Consider the following 23,226-nt stretch of genomic DNA (forward strand, 5'->3'; position numbering starts at 1 on the left):
TCAACATCTTCAAGTCCCGTACCACAATCTCCCTTAGTGGGGACTTACGACTCAGCAATTAATGGGGAAAAAGAAAACTCTCTTAGCAATTACTTCTCCTGAGAAGCTTCTCCTAATGGGTAGGAGACAGGGACATGTGTTGCTTCACCTGTGAGGCTGGAGACACTGGGAGAGTGTACGCGAGAGAGCAAAAGAGTGTGGAGGAGAGAAAGGCCACACACCAACCTCAGCCTTGGACATCATGTCTTAAACTGGGCTGAAATGTAGCCCTGCAGCTTCTGTCACAAGCACATTTGGAATACAAACAAGATTTCAAGGGGACAGTTCAGCCTAAGAAAACAAGTGTTTTCACCTCTCCAACCAAGCACTCCAGAGCCCCACTGCCATCAGATCAGCTCTTACACGTGGGGAACACAGGTGCCCTCTCCTTGCTGAAAGAAATATTTAAACTGAAATTTTCTTCTGGTATTTTACACCAGCATATCCATGATAGGATCTACGCTCCGCACAGCACAGACAGACATCTGAAGCTTCTCATGTAGATGAGGTCCTAGGAGCAGATCACCTGCTTCTTGCTGCTCATCTTTATAGTGGTTTCACACTTATATCTTTGAATGGAAGTAATAAGTTAACTGCTAAATGCTTATGACACAGGGGTTACACTCATCCTTCAAACCAACCTAGTTTCTGCTGACCATAGCTCAAAGTTCCACTCTGAATAAATGCTGTTAGGAGAGGCAAGCCGAGTTCCAAAGTGGTTTTAAAATTAAATGTAGTATTCAACTAAAAAAAGAAAAAATCATATATCAATCTGCTTGATTTCCATTGGTGGCACTCTAGATTATCTCCTACGGAACCTCTGGGCTGTATCTCCATGAAAATGTTTAGTGCCTTGGTAGATGACAGGACAGAAATCACAAAGACACTTGGTTTCTGCCAGATTACATTTGAAAAAGAAAATCATTGTAATTCATTTGTCTTCAGTTTCTGCAATGGCCATTCTTGGCTCCTTGGCCTCTACTGCCACTTCCCAAGGCTTATTGGGTAGAATCCCATTTAAGACCATATACGCAGGGTTCCTGGTTCATTAGGTTGATTTCCTCACACTTCCAGCCCCGATAATCAAACAATAAGATCAGAGAGAGCAGACCTACCTCATCGTAGATGCTGTCATTCCTGCTAAAGTCTCCAGCCTTCCTTGGGAGAACGTGGATGTGAACATGCTGAAAAAGTACAAGGAAGAAAGAATAAAATGTGATTATCTCCCCATATATTTCTAGACTTGATAATGACGCTCCCATGAAGTCCAGTTACTCCATATTGGCTCCAGCTGGATTATTTTTCAGAGGAAGATGATGGTCACCTTCAGTAACTATATCTGAAATCTGCAGAGAATAGAGGCTCAAAACAAGAGAGGGGGTTTCCCTGGTGGCACAGTGGTTGGGGGTCCGCCTGCCGATGCAGGGGACTCGGGTTCGTGCCCCGGTCCGGGAAGATCCCACATGCCGCGGAGCGGCTGGGCCCGTGAGCCATGGCCGCTGAGCCTGCGCGTCCGGAGTCTGTGCTCCGCAACGGGAGAGGCCACGACAGTGAGAGGCCCACGTACCGCAAAAAAAACAAAACAAACGAAACAAAAAACAAGAGAGGACAATGTGGTGGCATATGTGAGAGTGTGAGTGCCAGTGTTTTAGGGGCTCTGTGGAATTACCCATAGTTGTCAGTCTTGGTTGTATTTAGCCAGTGCTTTGAAGTGACAGCACGTCTTAAAAGGTTACCGTAGGAACTCTGAAACTGACAAGAAAGAAGGATTGGCTAACAGAGAATGGCATAAGTAAAGAAGCAGAGGAGCGAAAGTAGAAAGGAGAGTGGAGCAAGTTACAGAACAGGGGCTTCAAATAATAATCATATAATAGTAACATCAATAGTTCTCACTGATTAATAAGTGTTGAGTTACTATGATAAGAAAGCTTTTATCTCATTTAATGATCTACATGATCCCCTGAGGCAAGTTCTACTATGATCTCCATTTTACAGATGAGGAAATCTACGCTCAGAGAGGTCAAAGCCCCAGAGGAAGTGGTAGAGTCAGCACAGGAAGATAGCCCATCTGGCTCTTACATCACCACATTCTTTGTCAGCACAGAACGCCGATTCTGTGAAGTTAATCTTTTCAACGGTGCGTTTCTCTAGTCTACTAAAGCGCCCAGGTAATATACTTAGCAATGCTATTATGCAGAGATCATGAGTCAGGCACACAGCATATCTAATTCAAAACCCTTCAAGGCTAAAGTGCCATTTAAAAGTTTTATTTCCAAGGAGCCTCTATTGTACCTCAGCCGAAGTTAAACCTCACTCCTGCCCTTGAGCTATGTTCACAAACCAGGGGGAGGAATGTGAAAAGGAAAAGCCTAAATGTGGACAGGCAGACATAGAATCAAACCTAGTCTCCGATCACAACCACCCCTTCTTGATTACAGTGATCAGGATCCGAGTCTCCAAGCCTCCAAAGGGCCTCCGGAGAATGTGAGATAAGTGTCCCTGTGGCTTTGCTGCATGAGGAGGGGAAAATGATATGCTATTAAAGCAGAGGCAGGGAACAAGGCGTTCCAAGGTGAATAAAGCAGAGAGGAGCTTCACATCAGCCCCTGAGCACATGGTCCCCAAAGAGTGACATGTTTTTCCCAGAATATTCTCCAGTTAATGATGAAGCCGGTCATGGATTCCTCGGCAACTGGGACGAGTGCATGCCTAAGTCACAAAGACTATGTGAGCAGCGGGAGACGAGGAGAAAAAACAAACAGGGAAAAATACATCACAACCTACCCATGGAAACAAATTCTTAGAAGGAAGCAGTGCGGGATAAGCCCAGGCTGAAAGTGATTGATGCACGTGGGCTAGCTGACTTAACAGCAAGACAGCAAAACTGCCACAGTACATGGAAACAGCCCACCCTTAAAAGAAGGCGCACTCAACCTTTACCTCCCAAACCTGCAGCTAGCCTTTTCCCCTCTTTCTTCCCTCTTTTCCTCCTTCTTTCTTCCCTTCCTCCCTCCCTCCTTTCCTTCCTTTCTTATATCTATCTATCCATCCATCCATCCATCCATCCATCCATCCACCCATCCATCCATCCATCCACCCACCCACCCACCTACCATCTCCCTTGGACCTTTCAATCATCAGGTATTCCAGACCAGTGTTCTGCAGCCAAACTGCCTAATGCAAATCCTGGGCCTACCACTTACTAGCTCTTTGCTTTTGCCTCATAAGGCCTATATCTCAGTATCCTCATCCATAAGGGGGGTTGCAACCGTTTCGACCTCACAGAGCTGTTAAGAGGATCAAATCTGCTAACCATGTCCCTAGCACGCTGCTTAGTACATACTGAATACTTAATACACAAAACTGCAGCAGTATTACTCTTACCTTTTATTTATGTTTATTTATTTATTTCTTAATCAGCAGATAGAGATCACATTCAGGGCTTGGTTCCCACACCAGCAGGGAAGATACTTAAGAAGCTTCTTGAATGGGACATGGTTAAAGTTACTCTGTTGCTAAAGCTTATTTCTGTTGCTTTGACTAGTGGTCCTCAAATCTGAGCACGCACCCGGGGCTTGGTGGAACACAGATCACCAGGCCCCTAGAATTCACATTTCTTACAAACTCCCAGTGATATCAATGTTGCTGGTCCAGGGCCATACTTAGACAACCGCAACCATGGTTCACAGGATCCATCTGGTTCCTGACCTCCTCTCCTGAAAATGTGCTAATGTAAGCACCAAGGTCACTCACTGTTTTGCCCGCCCTGTTGCATTATGGGAGACCTATTACTGAATGCTTCCTCGACTTGCCGCTCTCTGGTCACCCTCTGTGCCTTGTCCTTACGAATATGTCTGTTCTTGTCCACTAATGACATACAGGTGGCTGTGAACTTACATTAGGGAAACCTCCTGGGTCCAGGCCCATCCCACACCTCTTTTTCTTTACCTTGCTCTCCTGGGTTAGTGTTCAGGGCTATTTCTATAGGCTCTGTTACCACCCAGTCCTGGAACTGCCACCCTTGATCATTGGTAAGCACTTTAAATTCACTGTGACACTGATGACAGCAAACAGCTCACTGTATAGGTGATTTTCCCCAAGGGCATAGCTCTCAACACAGCCTGAGAGCTTGACTTAAATTCTTAAGTGACAGACTGATCACAACATCCTGACAAAGCACTCAACTTCTCAGAAAAGGGAAATCACCATAAAGCCTGCTCAAAACCTCACTGTTGTGAAGGAGTACCATTGTCATGGCCTTCCAACAGAATGGCATTCTGATAAAACCCCCATGAACAGCACATACGGAGATAATTCGACATAATTCGTTCTTCATATTGAACTTTGGTGATCACAATTGACTTTTTTAAGTGCTATCAAAACCTCTGATTAAATTTTACAGTATAGCTGCTTGAGTGGGAAGAGTATTTTTTTTTTTCTTCTTCTTCTTTTTTTGCAGTACGCGGGCCTCTCACTGCTGTGGCCTCTCCCGTTGCGGAACACAGGTTCCGGACGCGCAGGCTCAGCGGCCATGGCTCAAGGGCCATGCCGCTCCACGGCATGTGGGATCTTCCCGGACCGGGGCACAAACCCGCGTCCCCTGCATCGGCAGGCGGACTCTCAACCACTGCGCCACCAGGGAAGCCCGGGAAGAGTATTTTTAAAAATCCATGATGCACTGCATACCAAAAAAGTTTTCACGGTCAACTAAAATTCCACAATGCTCACTAGCACAGTGTCAGAGAAGACCCACTCAAAAGACACATGGTTAAATTTGTTTAATTAGCAATCCAGAAACTTATTTAATTATGGAGATCTCCACTCTTTATTCATATAACATCTGTTTACATTTTTCTAACATTTATAATTATTCATGCAAAAATATTTAGAACCAAGTTCTAGTCTAGAAACCAGGGATATAGTAATGAATAAGACAAAGTCCCTGCCTCCATAGAGCTACAATGCAAAGGGTAATACAGAAAATAAGCAAGAAAATAAATATACAATTTAGTTTCAGGTGGATATAAGTGTCCTGCAAAAAAAAACCTAGTGGGCAGAGCTAAAAATTCAGAACTGGGACACTTCAACATTTGAATTTTGGGAAGAGAAGAAGCAGGACTCAGATTAAGGATACAGCCAAGAAGGAGGCAAATCAAGAGAGGGTAAGCTCTCAAACTGATGGAAGAAGGAATTTCAAGGAGTGTATCATCAACAGTCAGCACTGTTGAAAGCTTGCGTTAGCTTCCATGAAACTGGGAGAATAAATCTTAACTAAAAAGCACATGGCAAGATGCTCAACATCATCAGTCATTAGTAAAATAAAAATGAAGACCACATTGAGATGTCACTTAGCAGTCAATAGAATGGCAATCTTAAAAAAAGAAAATAACAAGCGTGGGTGAGAATGCAGAGAATTAGAGCATTCACAGGCTGTTGGTGAAAATGCAAAATGATGTCACTGTTTTGGAAAATAGTTCTGCACTTCCTCAAAAAGTTAAACATAGACTTGCCATATGATTCAGGATTCTACTCCTAAGTACGTACCCAAAAGATCTGAAAACAGGTCCACACGGAAACTTGTATATGAATATTTATAGCAGTATTATACATAACAGCCAAACAGGGAAAACAACCCATATGCCCATCAAGTAGTGAATGTATAAAAAAAATGTGGTATAGACAGACAATGGAATATGATTTGGCCATAAAAAGGAATGAAGTACTGCTAAGTGAAAGAATTATGCTAAGTGAGTTATGCTAAGTGAAAGAAGCCAGACACAAAAGGCCAGATATATCATTCTGTTTATATGAAATGCCCGGTATAGGCCAATTCATAGAGATAGAAAGTAAATTAGCAGTTGCCAGGGAGAATGGGGAGTGACTGCTAATGGACATGACGTTTCTTTTGGGGATGATGAATTTATTCTAAAATTAGATAGTCATGATGGTTGCCCAACTTTGTGAGTATACTAGAAAAACATGAAACTGTATACTTTAAAGAGAGTGAATTTTATGGTATGTGAATTATGTTTCCATAAAACTGATATTAAGAAAGAAAACTGAAGCGGATTTTTTTTTTTTTTCCTGAAGAGGATTTGAGAGAGAGTAGAAGGTGAAGAAAAGGAGATAAATAAGCACAGATAACTTTTCCAAGGAAGAGGAGTTTCACAAAGAAATCCATGGCGGTAGTTGCAGAGGAGGGAGAAAATCACTTGTGAGGAAATATGGCCTTAAGTTTCCTGAGTCTACTAGTTTCTACAATTATTATTATTACCCTTAGTAGTAGTAATTGTTGGTAATACTTAATGAAAGATCACTGCATACCAGTCCCTGGGTTGATTTACAGCATTATTTCAATTAACCCTTACAATGCTGCCTAGAGGTTGTTAATAAATGCATCACCATTTCCAAGAGACAAAATAGACCAAAGAGGTTAAACAACGTGGCCAAGCTCCTGAAGGCGTGACCAGGAGGTGAAATCTGAACCTGAGTCTGCCATCAGACACTGGAGCATTTGCTCTTCACCACCAAGTGACACCATCTCTCAGGAGGCCACCCTGCCTCTCCAGATTCCAAATATAAGGACACCTCTTCGCCATGGCCTCTTGATGCCTCTGCCAGCTCCGTGATTTCTCAGTAACGTCTTTGATCACATCTGCAAGTTCTTTCGGACTTGCGTCCCTCAGGGGATGGAACCTGCCTTTGCCCAGAGATCTCAATTCACTTAAAGCAAGGATGTTATCTCCTAAGTCCCATTTCCACCTTACGTCTTCCTAGTTCAAAGTCATGCCAGATATAAATATAGATTAACCGAGTTGTTCAATGTCAAGTCTTTTTTCCCCCCTAATTTATTAATTGTATGTAGTTGGCACCAAGCAGTAGATCCACCCTTTCCTGGCTCATCTGCTTGAGTAAATTTTAGCTTTTAAAGCCCTTTCCATTATCTTTTTCTCCAAATGTAGGGTCTCTCTCAGTGTCAATACCTTAACAACATTTTTATAGGTCCCGCCTCTTTTGCACGATCTGTGTGTCTCCTTCCATCCTTTTGAACACATCTACTTTACCCCATACTCACCTGAGGATGGTCAGTATAGTCACACTGATGTGTTTTGTCGTTGTCGGAACATATTCTAATTTGTCTAGAAGGGATAAAAGCATGGCGGGGAAAGGGCAGGGAAGACTAGAGATAGAGAGCTACCCTGCTCCATAACTAGGGTCCAGCAACCTCCATCAGTTGCCCCAGTATGAATCCCTCTCCCTCAGATTAATGAGTAATCACAGAAGGCAAGTCTGATTCTGAAGGAAAACAAAAACACTGCTTTGGGAGGCAGACAGTGGACCCTCCAGTATGTCCATATCCTAATGCCAGGGCTGGTGAATATGTTAGGTTGTATGGCAACGAAAAATTACAGTTGCAGAAGGATTAGCATTGTTACCAGCTGACCTTAAAACAGGGAGAGTATGAATGACCCTGAATTATCCACCTGCACCCAATGTAATCACAAGGGTCCTTAAAAGTGGAAGAAGGTGAACATAGCCAAAATTTAAACTTTGTGCTTCAAAGGATACAGTCAAGAAAGTGAAAAGGCAACCCGCGGAATGGGAGAAAAATTATTTTGCAAATCATCCATCTGATAAGGGACTTGTATCTAAGTCGTATAAAGAACTACTACAACTCAGTAATAAAAAGACAAAAAACCCAACTAAGAAAATGGGCAGGGGTTGAATAGGCATTTCTCCCGAGAAGATGTGTAAATGGCCAATAAGCAGAGGAATGGAGTTAGAAGGCCATCCCTTCAAAACAACTTCATGAGAGCCTGCCTGCCTGCCTCCCTCCCTCCCTCCCCTCTTTGTTTTCCCCCCTTACAGGCGGATAAGAGTACTTAAAACCAGCAGAAATCAGATTTCCCAGCATGAAACATATTACTAGGGAGGGGCCGTATAATTTATTGTCCAAAGGGGAATTTGGGGAATGAAAGGAGATTGTTCATCACTACACTGGCCTGTTTATAACTACAGACGGGCCCTGACTTACGATGGTTCTACTTAAAGTTTTCTGACTTTACGATGGTGCAAATGTAATAAGTAGAAACCATACTTTGAATTTTGAATTTTGATCTTTTCCCAGGCTCACGGCGATATGTGGGTCCATACTCTCTCGTGATGCTGGGCAGTGGCAGCCAGTACAGCTCCCGGTCAGCCACTGGCTCACAAGGGTAAACAACAAATACACTGACAACCATCTGTACCTAGACAACCATTCTGTTTTTCACTTTCAGTATAGTATTCAGTAAGGTCCATGAGCTATTCAACACTTTAGTATAAAATAGGCTTTGTGTTAGATGATTTTTCCCAACTGTAGGCGAATGTAAGTGTTCCCAGCACGTTTAAGGCAGGCTGCTAAGCTATGACGTTCTATAGGTTACGTATATTAAATGTATTTTCACCTTAATGATATTTTCAACTTACGATGGGTTTTCTGGGATGTCACCCTGTTGTAAGTCGACGAAGGTACATATACATCTAAACCCAGACCGTTACAAATAAACCAGGGCATACGCTCACCCAAATACCAGTTATTTAATTGGGAAGGATGATAGCCTAACTAAATTGGGATTTGACATCCCCTCAACCTGGCTTAGAATCCCAGATCTGCCACTTTGACCAGTTTGGTGACCTCGGACAATTTACTTACTCTCCGTAAGCCTCCGTTTCCTCATCTGCTGCAACGGACACAGTAACATCTCCTATGTCTCAGTGTTTTGCTGAGAACGTGGTAATGCATACAGAGCCTTACGCACAGTTAGTGGCACACAGTGTTCTCACGTAAGTGGTAGCAGATGTTTTATCATGGATAACACCTTAAAAACGGGTAGATGAATGATGTGAAAGTACTATAAATGTGTAAGTAAAGTGTTTTTACCTTATGAGAAAGAAATGACTAAATGGTGTGTCCGTGTTTTCTCTATAGGAAAGAAGTGGCCTAAATTTGGGGGATTCTTTAAGTAACAGATGAAAGAGCCCCCATCTCTTTAGATGCTAAGACTGCATCACTCCTATTGTTCAAATCACAGCATCAGAGTAGTGGGTGATGCGTTTATTGCCACATCGTTGTTACTGTCGGGGAGGAAGAAAACTTTCCTCTACCCTTCTAGGTTCTTCTGGCTGCTCAAAGAGTTAAACTGACATAAGACAGATTAACAGGAAAAAATCAAATTTAATATTGTACGTACGGGAACCGAATATATGTGAGAGGTACAGAGACAGAAAACTAAAATGAGGTACATACGCTGTCCTGAGCTAAGGAATGGGATAGGGGACTGGGGCTTCCAAGGACAGGAGGGTCATTCACAGGACGGTGAGAAGAAGAGCAAAGTTTGGTAATTAGAGGTCTGCCCTGCCATATAGACGGGGAAATTTAGATAAAATTTATCTTTGGTAATAACTCTTTTTCTGGGAGGAATCCCCAGTTGAAATTCTTCTAGGTAGCTAAGGGAGGGGAAGTAGTTTCTCTTGAGCCCACAGGGTCTCCGTTGCCTTTAGCTCAAGAGAATCCACGTGCCAAAGCGCACATCTTGGGGAGGCCTGTTCTGAACGCTTCCATTACCTAGATTATATACTTAAGCCTCTAGTACAAAAGAAGCCTGGGACTTCTTTTTGAGACAGTAAATGTTTCTATTTGATGAAAAGAGGATGTTCTGCCCTTCAGAAGTCAGGGAGAGGTAGGAGGTAGACACCAAAAACCTACAGTAATTTGAGAGTTACAATCTACTGGAGGAAGCCAAAGAAGTGAAAAACTAGAGGCAAGATAACGGGAAGGGAGACTGTGTTAATGCCTCATGCCCAGATGTTTCTCTCCACATGGCAGTAACTCTACCACCATTCTTCCCTTTAATTCACTCACTAAAGGAAAATGGAAGAAGCCACTTGAAATATAATTGTCTCTTGATGTTCTCGTTTGAGTCTACTACACAAACAGTAGGGAGATTTCTCATTTTGTTCTGTTTACCGTAGTAGGGTTAAAAAAATAAACAAATAAAATAGAGGAGGAGCAGTTCTCCCAGCACCTACTTTCTTATTGGTAGTGATTTCCTTGCCCCCAAAAGCGAGTGGTTTTTAAAGGAAGTGGGTACATTCTCACAAGCAACATCGCCGTCTTATAAACATATCGTTAAAACAGGAGAGGTGATGGAACTATGACAATAGCTCCCACTTCCTTCTCAGGGTGAGTGGCCTATACGCTATTCATCTTTTATTTTTCTTCTCATTTGCAATCAGTGCTTCCTTTACTTTACCAAGACGAATGATAGAAAAGGTGAGTTTTCTTCCCCTATGTCCTGTTTTGAATTTGCGAACAATGGGTAAGGAAGTTAATCTACTTTTTATCTGTTCTTCTTGTTCTAACTTTTAGTGGGAGAACACCTTAAAACAAAGAAAACAAATCTCTCCTGGGTTTGCCCACTACCTATTACAGCATCTCGTGATCCAGTACTTTGCAGTGAAGATGAGCTACTCGTGTGTGCAGTGTGGAAGACGGGGGAAACTGATTGGCAAAATGGATGCACTGACACTAGCTCACGTTTGTTCAGTTCTCTGGGCTTCTCTTCTTGTGGAGGGGGAATTGAAGAAGAGCCTGCCAATTATTTCCACCTTGTGAACTTAAAGTCCAAAGGAAAAGACACATACCCAGGCTTTCAGAGTTCAGTGATGCTCTATACAGCATCAGATTCCATCAGCTTGCTTGTATTTGACTTGAAAAGACCTTAATTTTTTAAAAATTTGAAATTTAAAGCTGCTTGGTCACTAAAAGCTCCTTTAAACTCTCATTGTGGTTTGGAGCCATACATCATGAAAGCTGTGATGCTCAGATGATGTACTGCGCTCATACATCATTGGAGCACCATCCTTCTCATGATATATTATTACAACTCACAGCTGGAACACCACCAGTGTGATGTACGGCTTAAAGACACAACCGTTAAGCCACGAAACTCCACAGGGTCTCAACAAAGTCGGGGATTTTTTTGAAACTGAATTGGTTCTTTATCTTTTACCTTTTTTTAAAGTTTCTCAGTTTGACTGGGACGATTGCGGCACCTGGAAAATTGTGTTTCCTCTGTTTCATGAAAGGCACACCAGCTGCAATATGCTACAGGAAGGAACTTGCTAACACAAGGGCCAGAAACCATCACTGTGCCTGTGCCTTTTGACAGACAACTCAGTTTATTCCTGAGTCAAACATGTCAAGGCATCCTCAAGGCCCTGGAGCAGAAGCACTTGCAGTGACACTTATTTTGGAACTTAGTAGCTGGTAGTGTTTTCACACTGACCCTAAACTTTGCAGCAGAAGGTGAGGCCTCCCCAAACCAAGTGAGGAAGAATCCAGCCAGGAAGAAAACATGAGCTTTGGGATGGGTGATGGTCTGGGGTGGAATCTATTTAGCAAGGCTCGCTGCAGAACCGAGCCTTCTGGTTTATAGCAGAAGCGGGTTGTCAGAAATATTTTCAAAACTACTATTGTGTAACATAGTGATAATAAGATCTACTGAACATTTGGAATATGGCAGCATTGGTCTAAGCACTTTATCTACTTGTTTCATACAACCCACACAATAATCTTATGTGTTGGGATACTGCTTTTCTCTCCACTTGAAAGATGGAGAGAGAAAGAAATGCAGGCCTTGGGAGGCGGAGTGAGTAGGTTTTCTCAAGGCCAAAGCCCAGGTGCGACACTTCCTACTGGCACCTGAGGGGTAGTGAAACACAGCCCAGCAGGAGGTTATCATCCCTCTGCCCCCGCATACTACTCACCCTCAGGATACTGAGCACTTGTGCAAGAGAGTCCCATGAGAGAACAGACAACTCACAAATTTGAGAGAGATCTTGTAAAATATTCTGTATTGTCATCTTCTGGCTCATGACTGATTTTCAAAGTGACCATAACAGCTTCAAGTTCTTAAAACTGGTCAGCAAGAAGACAGGAGAATTTGTAATCATTGCCCTTCAAAAGGCTGACCAACTCAAGCAAGATCCGCAAAACCGTGATAATCCTCAAATATGGTCACTCCTACAACATTAGGTTATGCTCCTGCAACGAGGCAAGTGGAAGCCCAGGCAGACCCTTCCAGGGTAGAGTCTTCCTGTCGAGCCACACAGGCAGGAGTGGGAGCAGGAGGTCAGAGGTTCTTTGTGAAACTGGTTCTGTCTGCTGCCTTGCAGGGAAAGCGCCTTAGTGCTACTTCCAGCAAAACAACTTTCAAGAGATACAAGAGTGTTTCAGGATTTGTCACTCTTGTATTTTATGAGCTACCATTGTAGCTGTTGTGTTTATATATTCTTGGTAGAAAAAATTAAAAAGGAACTCCCTCCATGTGGAGTTCCTTTCCTTCCTTCTCTCCATCTTCCTCTCAGTTTTTAAGAGCCAGTTCAGATGTCACCTCTTCTGTGTGGCCTTCAGACTCTCCAGGGTTCCTCTGATTCTTTGTATGTATCTCAATGACTGCTTTTATCACAAAATATCAAGAATTACAGTTCTCTCTCTTTCATTACTCTAGAACTCTAGCTTAGTCCTTACCATATCTTCTTCCTGATTATTTCTTTCCCCCTCCTCCCAGATTCCTAGCTTAGAGAACACATTGTGTAATTGTTGAAAGGATGGATACGTAGATGAATAGATGGAAGGACAAATGAATGGATGGATAGATGGTGGGTGGGGAGATGACTGTGATCGTACTTGTTAGCTTGCTTAAAAAAAAAAAAGAAAAAGAAAAAAGTAACCTCATACACATAGATCTTCTTCACCAGTCTTGTCTTTTCCCTCTGCTTAGAAGTTCCTGCACATGCAAGAATGTGGGCTAGCTGGAGCCATTCTGACTGCATGTCACATGCCTTTCCTCCCCACTGAAAAGTATCGGTTTATCAAAATGTAAGTTTGAAGGTCTTATCTTTCTAGCTTCACGTACGTCCTTTTTAAAAACTTCTCATATATGCTTGAGTGTCTGGAGCCAATAGCTTATCCTGAAAACGATCAGTATCCAGCCGACTGCCAAGGGGAGGGATTCTTTGTTCAGCATTAACTTTAATAAGAGTCGCTGTGATTCTCTCTCAGGAGAGAAGAAGAAACCCACCCTTTCTTTGGATAGCTTCTGAACTTCACAAATTAATTCCAGGATGCATTCTTCACTAGGAAGAATATCTAGCATATATGTTTTTTATTTACACACCACATCAGAACATTAATCTACAGAGTTATTCCCTCTGGGTGTCTTTCTGTTGGGTCTACAATAAAGGATTTGGATGCAGATGAAACAGCGGTAGCATTTTTCCTTGTCTTACTCATTTCGTGACAAATGTACATTGCTTTGCCGTTTGCCATACACGTAATTACAGTTCTTTAATTTATGTTTCAATAAAACATAAAATAATAAACATTTACTGCTCCATGAATTAACATTCAAATGAAGCTTCTAATGGAGGTTACACGTTTTGAAGCAGCTCTGTGGCTTTCCAGAATCTCACCCTCTACTTAATGGGCATCATTTCCATAATCTGTGCATTATCGCTTAAGCCTCCCTTTAGGAATATTTTACAAAGCAAAAATTTTGTGAAATATTACCAGTCTAAAGGGGTAAAAAATGTTAAGGGGATCGGCAACTTCTCCTGTTAAAGGGACAGGACAAGCTTTCATGTCCCTCCAGAGACAGTGATACGGTAATTATGGAGACGGTGTTTCCTAATTATCTCACTAGCCAAGTGCATCTCTAGTAGAGTTTTTGCCTTTAATATCTGGTTTAAATAAAAGTAATGAGAAACCCAGAAAGTTCAGCCATAAAGGGCAAGCTTGTGCTAATTCCCTTTCTAGTGCTAGGAAAGGGACCAGGAAGGTCAGGATACCACAGACTGGACATTTCTGAATGCGGTTAAACAGACACACGACTTGAGTATCAAATGGTCACCGTGAAGTAACTGAATCCAGACAAGATCTTAGGTCGAGCTTCAAGTTGATGGTGTCACATATTGCTATCAGTGCAAGTTATTATTTAGGAAAATCACTTAATATAGTTTTATGGCATTATCATTTCAAACAGTTACAAATTCAAATAATTTTTTGCAAACGGTGTTCCAAAAAGCAGGTGCTTTAAAAAAATAATCACTGAATCTTAACGATATATTTATTTATTTTCTCTTTGTCCAACAGCTCAGACTGGATTGTTTAACTAGAGGGGAAAAAAAGATGCCAGGGGAAACCTAGAAACAAAGATCCTTTGCAGTGTGATGAGATCCAGATACTCAGCCTCCGCTGAGAGGTGATGAGATGCATTAAAGTGACAGCTGTCACTTCAGGACACGTCAGCCTGCTTTAGCGGTGGGTCAGGACAATTTATTGAAACTTTCTCAGGGGGCACTCATTCACACAGAGCTGCGTTTCTCTAGTATGAATAAATATCTCTGGACCTGCATGCAACATTGTGAGGCTGTGTTGTTATTTGAAGCAGGAACTACAGCAAGCAGCTAAGAGTTCCTAAGAGGACCTGTACCCTCTCCTAACATTTTATGATTTGCTATGAGCTCCTTTGCTATATGCTCCTTACTTTCACTGTTACTGCAAAATCTTTCCAACAAACATTACCCTTCCTTCACGCGAGCGGAACACAAGATTTCCGTCATTTCAACATGGCTATTTTCACATAAGACTTCAACAAAATAAAACGTTCAGCATAAATAGAACTTAGCGTGATCCAAATTTTATACTTCTCCTTGGTTTTTTTCTTTTTTTCACATCCCGCTTTTCTCTCGATCCATATGCTTTCTTGTCTTCTAATGTTCCTGAATTAGAAAGAATTAGGCAGAACCATCTTTTAGAGCATTACGTTTTCCTCGTAACTCAAGAGAGCAGGTATTTATTTCGGAGTCGTGCTTTAGAAATGACATCCTCTTTTAGGATGGAGTAAATCTCAGCCTACAGAGCTGCTAAGCGGAGCTGCTACTTCTTGAAAAGGATTCTTCCCAGATATGCTACAGAGAGCATTAACTTCACAAATGAGATTCTTTTCAAAGTAGTCATTGTAAAACATACGAGAAAAACCACGCTCATCCAACTCCCTGCAACCCACGAGCATTGATTTGATAGCTCAAGACAGGATAAATGACTCCGATTAGGCCAAAGATCCCTGGTTATAGGGACCTCCTAAATCATATCTCAGTTTGGGTCTAGAGTGATGATCTGGGAGCATTCAGAGGGCTGCATATCTTAGCCTGGCTCCCACACAGGGGGCCAGGGAGATTTGTGGGACCCTGTCCGGTGGCTTTGAGGCACAGACGATGAATACTACTAAGGCAATAATAATAAAAAAGGAAATAAGCAGTGGGGAAAGCCTTGGACCCACCCCTCATTTTTCTCATAGTATACTTCATCATTCAATGAGACAGAGTGATTCCATAGACAGTGCCCAGAAATTAGATAATGTGGGAAATCGATAACATTTCTTTTTCTGGATGATTTCACTGACCAAGGCCTGGGATTTCTGTTGACTAAACTCCTTTAATTCTTCAATGCAGAATGGAACCCTTGCTCGCTTCAGTCTCCACGGTTCACCTCCATGGAAGATGCACTGCACCATGCATTTAGCCTGAACCTCCTTTACAGAAGGAACTGCAGTCGAATTCTAATGACGACATCTTCAATTTACCAGGAATCTGGCCACAGACTCAGGATTTACAGTGGCGGAGACCTTCTTAGGAACGTTCAGCATGAATGTCCCCTCACTGCACCGGTCAGGACTGGCTGTGCAGGAGGCGAGGTCGGACGAACAGTTTATGATGACTTTCCTATGCCTCTTAATATTCGGAACTAATTTTCGGTCAAGAAGATCATCGAATGGCTGACTGTGTGTTGTTGCACGGAAAGAAACAAATGGTTCTTCGTGTCGGTTTAGGACGCTGCCTGGCCCTGATTACTGCCGGCACTGGCTTAATTCATGAATGTGATTAACCAACAATTCATCTTTTAAAAGGAGTTCCACAAGCAGGCCATGCCGGGCTCATGGGTATGAAAGTTGGGAATCATATTCTGCTCCCAAGAAACATACCTACACCAGCAAAAAATCTAGACAGAGAGCATCACAGGTAACGCTGAATGAGTGACAAGTCCCACAGCCAGGGCAAGCTGTAAAGTGCTCACTACAGACACGCAGCCACCAAATCTGGATTTCAGAGCAAGCATAGCGTTCACTTTAAGCCCAGTGACAGAGAAGCTGCAGGTCCCCAACCCTGTGTCACAGGGTAATGAGGTACAGATTCTGCAGCTGAGCTCATTGCCCGATCCTGCTTATTACCAGCTGTGGACAGTCACCCATCTCCGAGCTTCAGAATCCTCTTTTGTAGGATGAACCTACCCCACGTGAGGACTGAATGAGTTAGTATCACAAAGCGCTTAGACTCGTGCTTGGAGCTTAGTTAGCATCAGTGTCAGTGTTTGCAGCCACCGTTGCTGTTGCCGCCTCTGCTGCTGCCACCCTCACCTCTACTGCTGCTACCTGACCACCAAAAACTTTCATTTTTAAATTAAATGTTTAAATAAATACTCATGGAACAAGTCACCTTCCAACTCTCTTCTAAGGAGTTCAATCTATTCTTTAAAAATTTATTCAGTTGAATCCTAACGTATAAAACAAACAGAAGTAGGACCATTCTCCCACAAGCCAATGCAAGACCCATGCACACATATCCCAGCTCCCAGAAGCCCTGGGGCTTCCGCACGGCACAGCGTGAAAACCTTTGCTTTCAACCCACTGGGGAAGGAGACTGAAAGCAGAGACCTGGGGGCCTCTCCCTTAGGGATACAAAGCTTCAGGCAGTAGAGCTTGATGGTTAAGTCTGCCAAGTTCTAAGGTCATATGACCGAAGATGACATTCCCATTCCAACTGTCATTTCTTGAGTGACCCTGGGAAACAGTTTTACACCTGTGAGCCTTGGGTTCCAGAGGTATAAAAATGCAGATACTAATGGACCTTCTTCGAATGACTGCAGAGAGGAAGAAATGAGATAACGCACGAAGAGCCCTCAGCATGGCTCCTGTCACCATAAGGAAATGCACAACCAATTTGAGCAGCTCTTCTAGTTATTTTCGTTCACGTCTCTGTTCAAGTATACCTCCCGCTATAAACTGAATGTGTGTGTACCCCTAAAATTCATATGCTGAAATCCTAGCCCCCCATGCTATGGGTATTAGGAGATGCAGTCTTTGAGAGGTAATTAGGTCATGAGAGTGGAGCCCTCGTGAATAGGATTAGGGACCTTATAAAAGACACAAGTGAGTTTGCTTCCCTCTCTCTGCTCCCTGCCATGTGAGGATAGAAGAAGGGAGCCATCTGCAAACCGGGAAGCAGGGCCTCACCAGATACCGGCTCTGCAGATGCCTTTATTGTAGACTTCCGAGCCTCCAGAACCATGGAAGGTGTTGTTGTTTAATGAACCCAGACTGCGGTGTCCTGCTGTAGTAGCCTGAAGTAAGACACCTCCCTAGTGAGGACTCTCCCCATTCCTTAATATAAAAGGACCTCCACCATAACACCGTCTCCATGACACAATCCCCTTTCCCCACCTGTAATTACAATCTCTATTTGTTTACTTTAAAAATTTTTTTGACATATTCATAGTGGTGACCTCAGCACCTGGAATGACGCTTAGCACACAGAAGACACTCAGTAGATATGTACAGAATTAAGTGGAATAGGAGAAGGAGGAGGAAAAAGGAGGCTTTCCTGCCCGACATTCAAGAGATTACAGGAATGGATCTCTCAACCCTGAATCTCTACTGGACTTGAAACCAGGAGATACAATTAATTCTTTATAGAAATAGCGGAAATAAATGGGATGGCATGTACTGTTGTGTACTGGGTTGGCCAAAAAGTGCCTTCGGTTTTTAAGGAAAAGTAAAAGACACGTTTTTCAATTTCAACAAGAACTTTATTGAACAACGTAGTCACCCTTTTGTTCCACTGCCTTCTGCCATTTTTCAGACAACTTTAAAATTCCATCTTCCCGAAACTTTTTACCTTCTGGAGCAAAGAACTATTCCAGGTGCCTTTTACAGTCTTCCAGGGATTTGAAATTTTTTCCATTAGGAGAATTTTGTAAAGACCAAAGTAAATGGAAATCCGAAGGTGCAATGTCTGGTGAATACAGCAGATGAATCCGAACTTCCCAGCCAAGCTGTAACAGTTTTTGCCTGGTCATCAAAGAAACATGCGGTCTTGCTTCATCCTGATGGAAGATTATGCATTTTCTGTTGACTAATTCTAGATGCTTTTCATAGAGCGCTGCTTTCAGTTGGTCTAGTTGGGAGCAGTACCTGTTAGAATTAATCGTTTAGTTTTCCGGAAGGAGCTCATAATAGAGGACTCCCTTCCAATCCCACCATAGACACAACATCACCTTCTTTGGATGAAGACCGGCCTTTGGTGTGGTTGGTGGTGGTTCATTTCACTTGCCCCACGATCTCTTCCATTCCGCATTGTTGTAGAGTATCCACTTTTCATTGCCCGTCACAATTTGTTTTAAAAATGGAACGTTTTCGTTACGTTTAAGAAGAGAACTGCATGCGGAAATACGGTCAAGAAGGTCTTTCTTCGCTTAACTTATGAGGAACCCAAACATCAAAGCGATTAACATAACCAAGCTGGTGCAAATGATTTTCAATGCTTGACTTGGATATTTTGAGTAGATTGGCTATCTCCCGTGGGGTATAACATCGATTGTTCTCAATTAATGTCTCAATTTGATCGCTATCAACTTCAACTCGTCTACCCCACCGTGGATCATCGTCCAGCGAGAAATCTCCAGCACGAAACTTCGCAAACCACTTTTGACACGTTCGATCAGCCACAGCACCTTCTCCACACACTGCACAAATCTTCTTTTGCGTTTTTACCTTCCTTAAAATAATAAAGCATAATAACATGCCAAAATGTTGCTTTTCTCTTCCATCTTCAATATTAAAATGGCTATACAAAAATTCACCAATTTTGATAAGTTTGGTTTCTTTTTAATGCACGCTGATACGACAGCTGTCACATACAACCTAACAAGATTGTTTCGGATGAAGTTAAAGACAACTAAGTGCTACTGGAGCCATCGTACAGAAAAAAATGAACGAAACTTTTGGCCAGCCCAATATATAGTAGCGTAAGATGACTGTGCTCAAACCGTCCACTACTCCTAACATTGCTCTCTTCTGTGAAGGCACAGTGCAGGGAGGGGGGGAATCAAATTAACTTCGAGTTTTGCCAAAATGAAAGTCCAGCCAAAGTAGCAAAGACACAAAACATCGATCTCCTCACCGGCCTCTCACTCTTTTCTGCTGAAGACTGCTCTACATTGTGACCTCTCTCTGCCTCTCTCTCTGTCTCTGTCTCTCTCTCTGTCCCTGTCTCTCCCACACTTGGCTTTATTTTGTCCATGCAAAAGGCCTCACACATTCTCTTTTATCCTAAAACATCCTATAGCCTCCCACTGTGGGTACTGTGTATACGATTCAAGTTGGGACTCTTGGCTGGCTTTATGTGTACTTTGAGGACTTGTGTTGTATTTGGATTCAAAACGTGCTAGCAGACATTGAAAAGAGCACGTGAGACTCAGGGCCGCACGGCAGCCACCAGGCTATCGTGAGGACCATGAGTGATGGGGACTTCTGCAGGGGCTGGAAGAGACCCAGGAGATGAAGGAACACAGCACCATCAGATTCCGTGAGCACAGACGCCCCCGGTCTTCCTTTCCTGACAACAATCCCAAACACGCGAGGTGTGACATGGTTTGTTAAGGTGAGAAGGGCTGCTATGCAGTGGGGGCAGCTCGTCTGGGAAGGGTTGGGGACCGGAAGTCTGGTGATGGGTGGAAAGCTATGTCACCTTTGAGGGGAGCTTACCCTTGTAAACTGCTCTCTTCCCCCAACTGCCTGGCCCCGTACCAAGGCCAAAAACGTCTCCTAAGGCCCTGGGACCTGGATTCTTCTCATGACCTCAAAGTAGCCTCAGCAACTAGGGAAGGATCGTGCTGAACGATTCACATCACCACCATCAGGGAGGTGGTAGGCCCCTGACAGAGGGCCTCCAGATGCCCGGTTCTAAGGCTCTTTCTGAGGGTAGGGTTGCTCACCCCACCCCAACCTTTCTGAACTCTTACTTCACCTTGTTCTCTGACTTGCAGCCCTGCTGCTATGCATCCATATTTAGCTTCTCAGCCTTAATCTTTATATGTGGCCCTTCCTACGGGCAGCCTCTTTGGTTCTCAGGCAATCACCAGCCTTGGACTCCACCTCTCCAGAGATCTTTGGAATCCATACCCTGTGCCTCTTGCAGGAACCACCTTCTTCCCGACACTCCCGTGCCCCAGGTTGACTCCCCAAACCCAGCTTGAGCCCACATCTCATTTCCACCTCCTCACACATCGAGGGATGAGTTTTATCAGGTTGTTGGCTAAATATTCAACCAAGAGTGGGTGTGGTCGAGGAAGTCACATTTACAAGACAGAAACAAAGGCTTTTCCTTGAACAGAACAGCAATTCACCTTTTACCAAGAGGCCTCAGGTGGACATTCCTCCAGGCAGTGCCCCCAAGACCCCAGCTGACCCAGTCCCTCTCTCCCCCTCAGCAACTCACTTCTCTACTAGGTCTTTATCTAGGTAGTTCAGCCCGAGAGATTATGACAGTTGAACAGGTTTCAACCAGAATGCTAAGCCCACTACTCTGAGCACAGACCTGCCCTCCTATTACACTAGTAAGAAGAAAAACCGAGGCACCGCAATAAATCTGTGGATGAGTCTTGGAGATCATGCAGCTTTGCTCAAATTTTACTCCTGGTATCGCAAGCACTTACATGAGGCGGGTAGCAAAGCGGGACATGGGAGGGAGACCAGGGCACCAGGCTCACAGAAGGAGAAGGCTGGCAAGCACCACGCATTTTCAGGTTGGCACAAGTCGAAGATTATTTAGGCCTGGGATGAGAAGGAGATTAGGCAGCTGGCTAGGGAGCAGGCAAAGAAATATTTTCAACCTCAAGTAAATCAGCATGGAAATTGGAAGAGGATTTATATCTCAGGGATGGAAGAAGGAGAAGAATATTCTCATCTGTTTTACTGGAAATGCCCCCTTCCTCCCAGCCCTTCTCTGCATAGAGTCCGAGAAGCGGGGCCCTTGGGAACCTTCACTTCAATTAGAACCACTGACTGCAAATGGGAATGAGAACACCACCACTCTCCTCAGCTAATTACAGAGGCCCCTTTCCCACTGCCTGCATAAACGCAGAGCATCCTGGCTGAATATGCATCCTGGCATAGTCAACAATGGCTTTTTAGAGACTCTGCAACTCTCTCTCAAGTACGAAGGCCAGCCCAGGACTGAAGGAAAGAACATACCTGGCTCTACCATGAGAATTTTTCTATAGCTCAATACCCTTCCTTTGTCACATACGTGTCCTTAGTCAGTGGAACTTACATACCCCTGAGAGCCACGGGCAGCTTAGAGAAGAAGGTAGTGGTAAAAAATGCAGCTCTGGAGCTGGACTGCCTGTGTTTGAATCCCCATGCCAGCACCACTCTCTGAAACTCAGAGCAAGTTACCTGATTTCTCCAGGCCCCAGTCTCCTCAACTTTGTACATCTCCTAGCATTTTCTCCCTGAGAATTAGGAATAAATTATGTAAAATAAATGCTAGCAAAGGCCTAGCCCACAGTAGGCAGTCTCTAAATGTTAACTATGGTTATCATTTTTATTTTATTGGTAATATTCTACAAATACTTTAATTATTTTGAGATAATTATAGATTCAAAGAAAGGTACAAAAATAGTACAGAGAGATCCTGGGTAGCGTACCCTTCACCTAGTTCTTCCAGCCACTAGGCAATGTAGTAGGTACAGTAACACTCAACCACAGTACAATACGAAACCCAGGGAACTGACGTTGGTAGAATGTGTGTATAGTTCTAAGTCACTTTAGTACATGTACAGATGTACAACCACCACTGTAACCAAGATACAAAACAAATCCATTACCACAAACATCTCCTTGGTGTCCCCTTACATCCATACTTGCACCCCTCCCCCTACCGTCCCTAACCACTGGCAAGCGATAACCTGTTCTCTAACGGTATAATTCTGCCATTTTGAGAATGCTGTATTGGAATAATACTTTAGCTGACCTTGTGAGATTGGCTTTTTAACTCAGCATAACGTCTTTGAGATCCATCCAAACCGTTGCCAGTGTACCAACACCTCAAGCCTTTTCACTGTTGAGTAATGCTCCACAGTAGGGATATACCACATTTTGTTAAACCATTCACCTACTGAAGGACCGTTTGGTGGTGTCCAATTTGGGACTAGTACAAATAAGCTATTGTGAACACTCAGGCACGTGTTTTCGCCTGCGTTTAAATTTTCATTCTCTGGGATGAGTACCCAAAAGTGTAACAGCTGGGTCCTGTGATTAGTGTATGTTTGGTTTTCAAGAAACTGCAAACCATCTTCCAGAGTGGCAGTAGCATTTTCTATCCCCACCGGAGAGACTCAGTTTCTCCACGACCTCGCCGGCTTTTGGTGTTGCCACTTTACTGTATCTGTTCTAATCTCTGTGTAGTGATAGCCCATGCAGTTTTTTTTGTGTGTGGTTTTTTTCTTTTTTTTGCGGTACGCGGGCCTCTCACTGCTGTGGCCTCTCCCGTTGCGGAGCACAGGCTCCGGACGCGCAGGCTCAGCGGCCATGGCTCATGGGCCCAGCCGCTCCGCGGCATGCGGGATCCTCCCGGACTGGGGCACGAACCCGCGTCCCCTGCATCGTCAGGCGGACTCTCAACCACTGCGCCACCAGGGAAGCCCTCCCATGCAGTTTTAAGTTGCATTTCCCTAAGACCTAGTGATGTGGAACATCTTTTCATGTGCTTATCTGCCATCATGTGTGCACTTCAGTGAAATGTCTCCCTAGGCCTTTTGTCCATTTTCTGATTGGATTTTTCATTTTTTCTACTATACTTTTGAGAGTTCTTTTAATATTCTAGATACGAATTCTTTATCGGTAACTTTTTAAATTTCAGGAATCCTTCCTTGGTCTCTTCAGCTAATCGCTTCTTTCTCTAACTTCTTTATAGAAGTTTCACTTAGGATCTTCACTCCTCTCACCTTGACTCTTCCAAAGACAG

At 43.4% G+C, this 23,226-nt stretch overlaps 1 protein-coding gene across 11 annotated transcripts in view; it reads right to left on the minus strand.

Annotated features, from left to right (window-relative positions):
- Positions 1–23,226, minus strand: part of FHIT (fragile histidine triad diadenosine triphosphatase) — a 1,420,480-nt gene that overhangs the window by 178,376 nt on the left and 1,218,878 nt on the right. For all 11 annotated transcript variants that reach the window (XM_024746516.1, XM_024746512.1, XM_024746515.1 and 8 more), the window contains one exon: positions 1,155–1,223. In XM_024746516.1, the coding sequence (XP_024602284.1) occupies positions 1,155–1,223 (69 nt within the window). The remainder of the gene's footprint in view (positions 1–1,154; positions 1,224–23,226) is intronic.

Source organism: Neophocaena asiaeorientalis, unplaced genomic scaffold, assembly GCF_003031525.2.
Source record: "Neophocaena asiaeorientalis asiaeorientalis breed wild unplaced genomic scaffold, Neophocaena_asiaeorientalis_V1.1 scaffold251, whole genome shotgun sequence".
Taxonomy (NCBI): domain Eukaryota; kingdom Metazoa; phylum Chordata; class Mammalia; order Artiodactyla; family Phocoenidae; genus Neophocaena; species Neophocaena asiaeorientalis.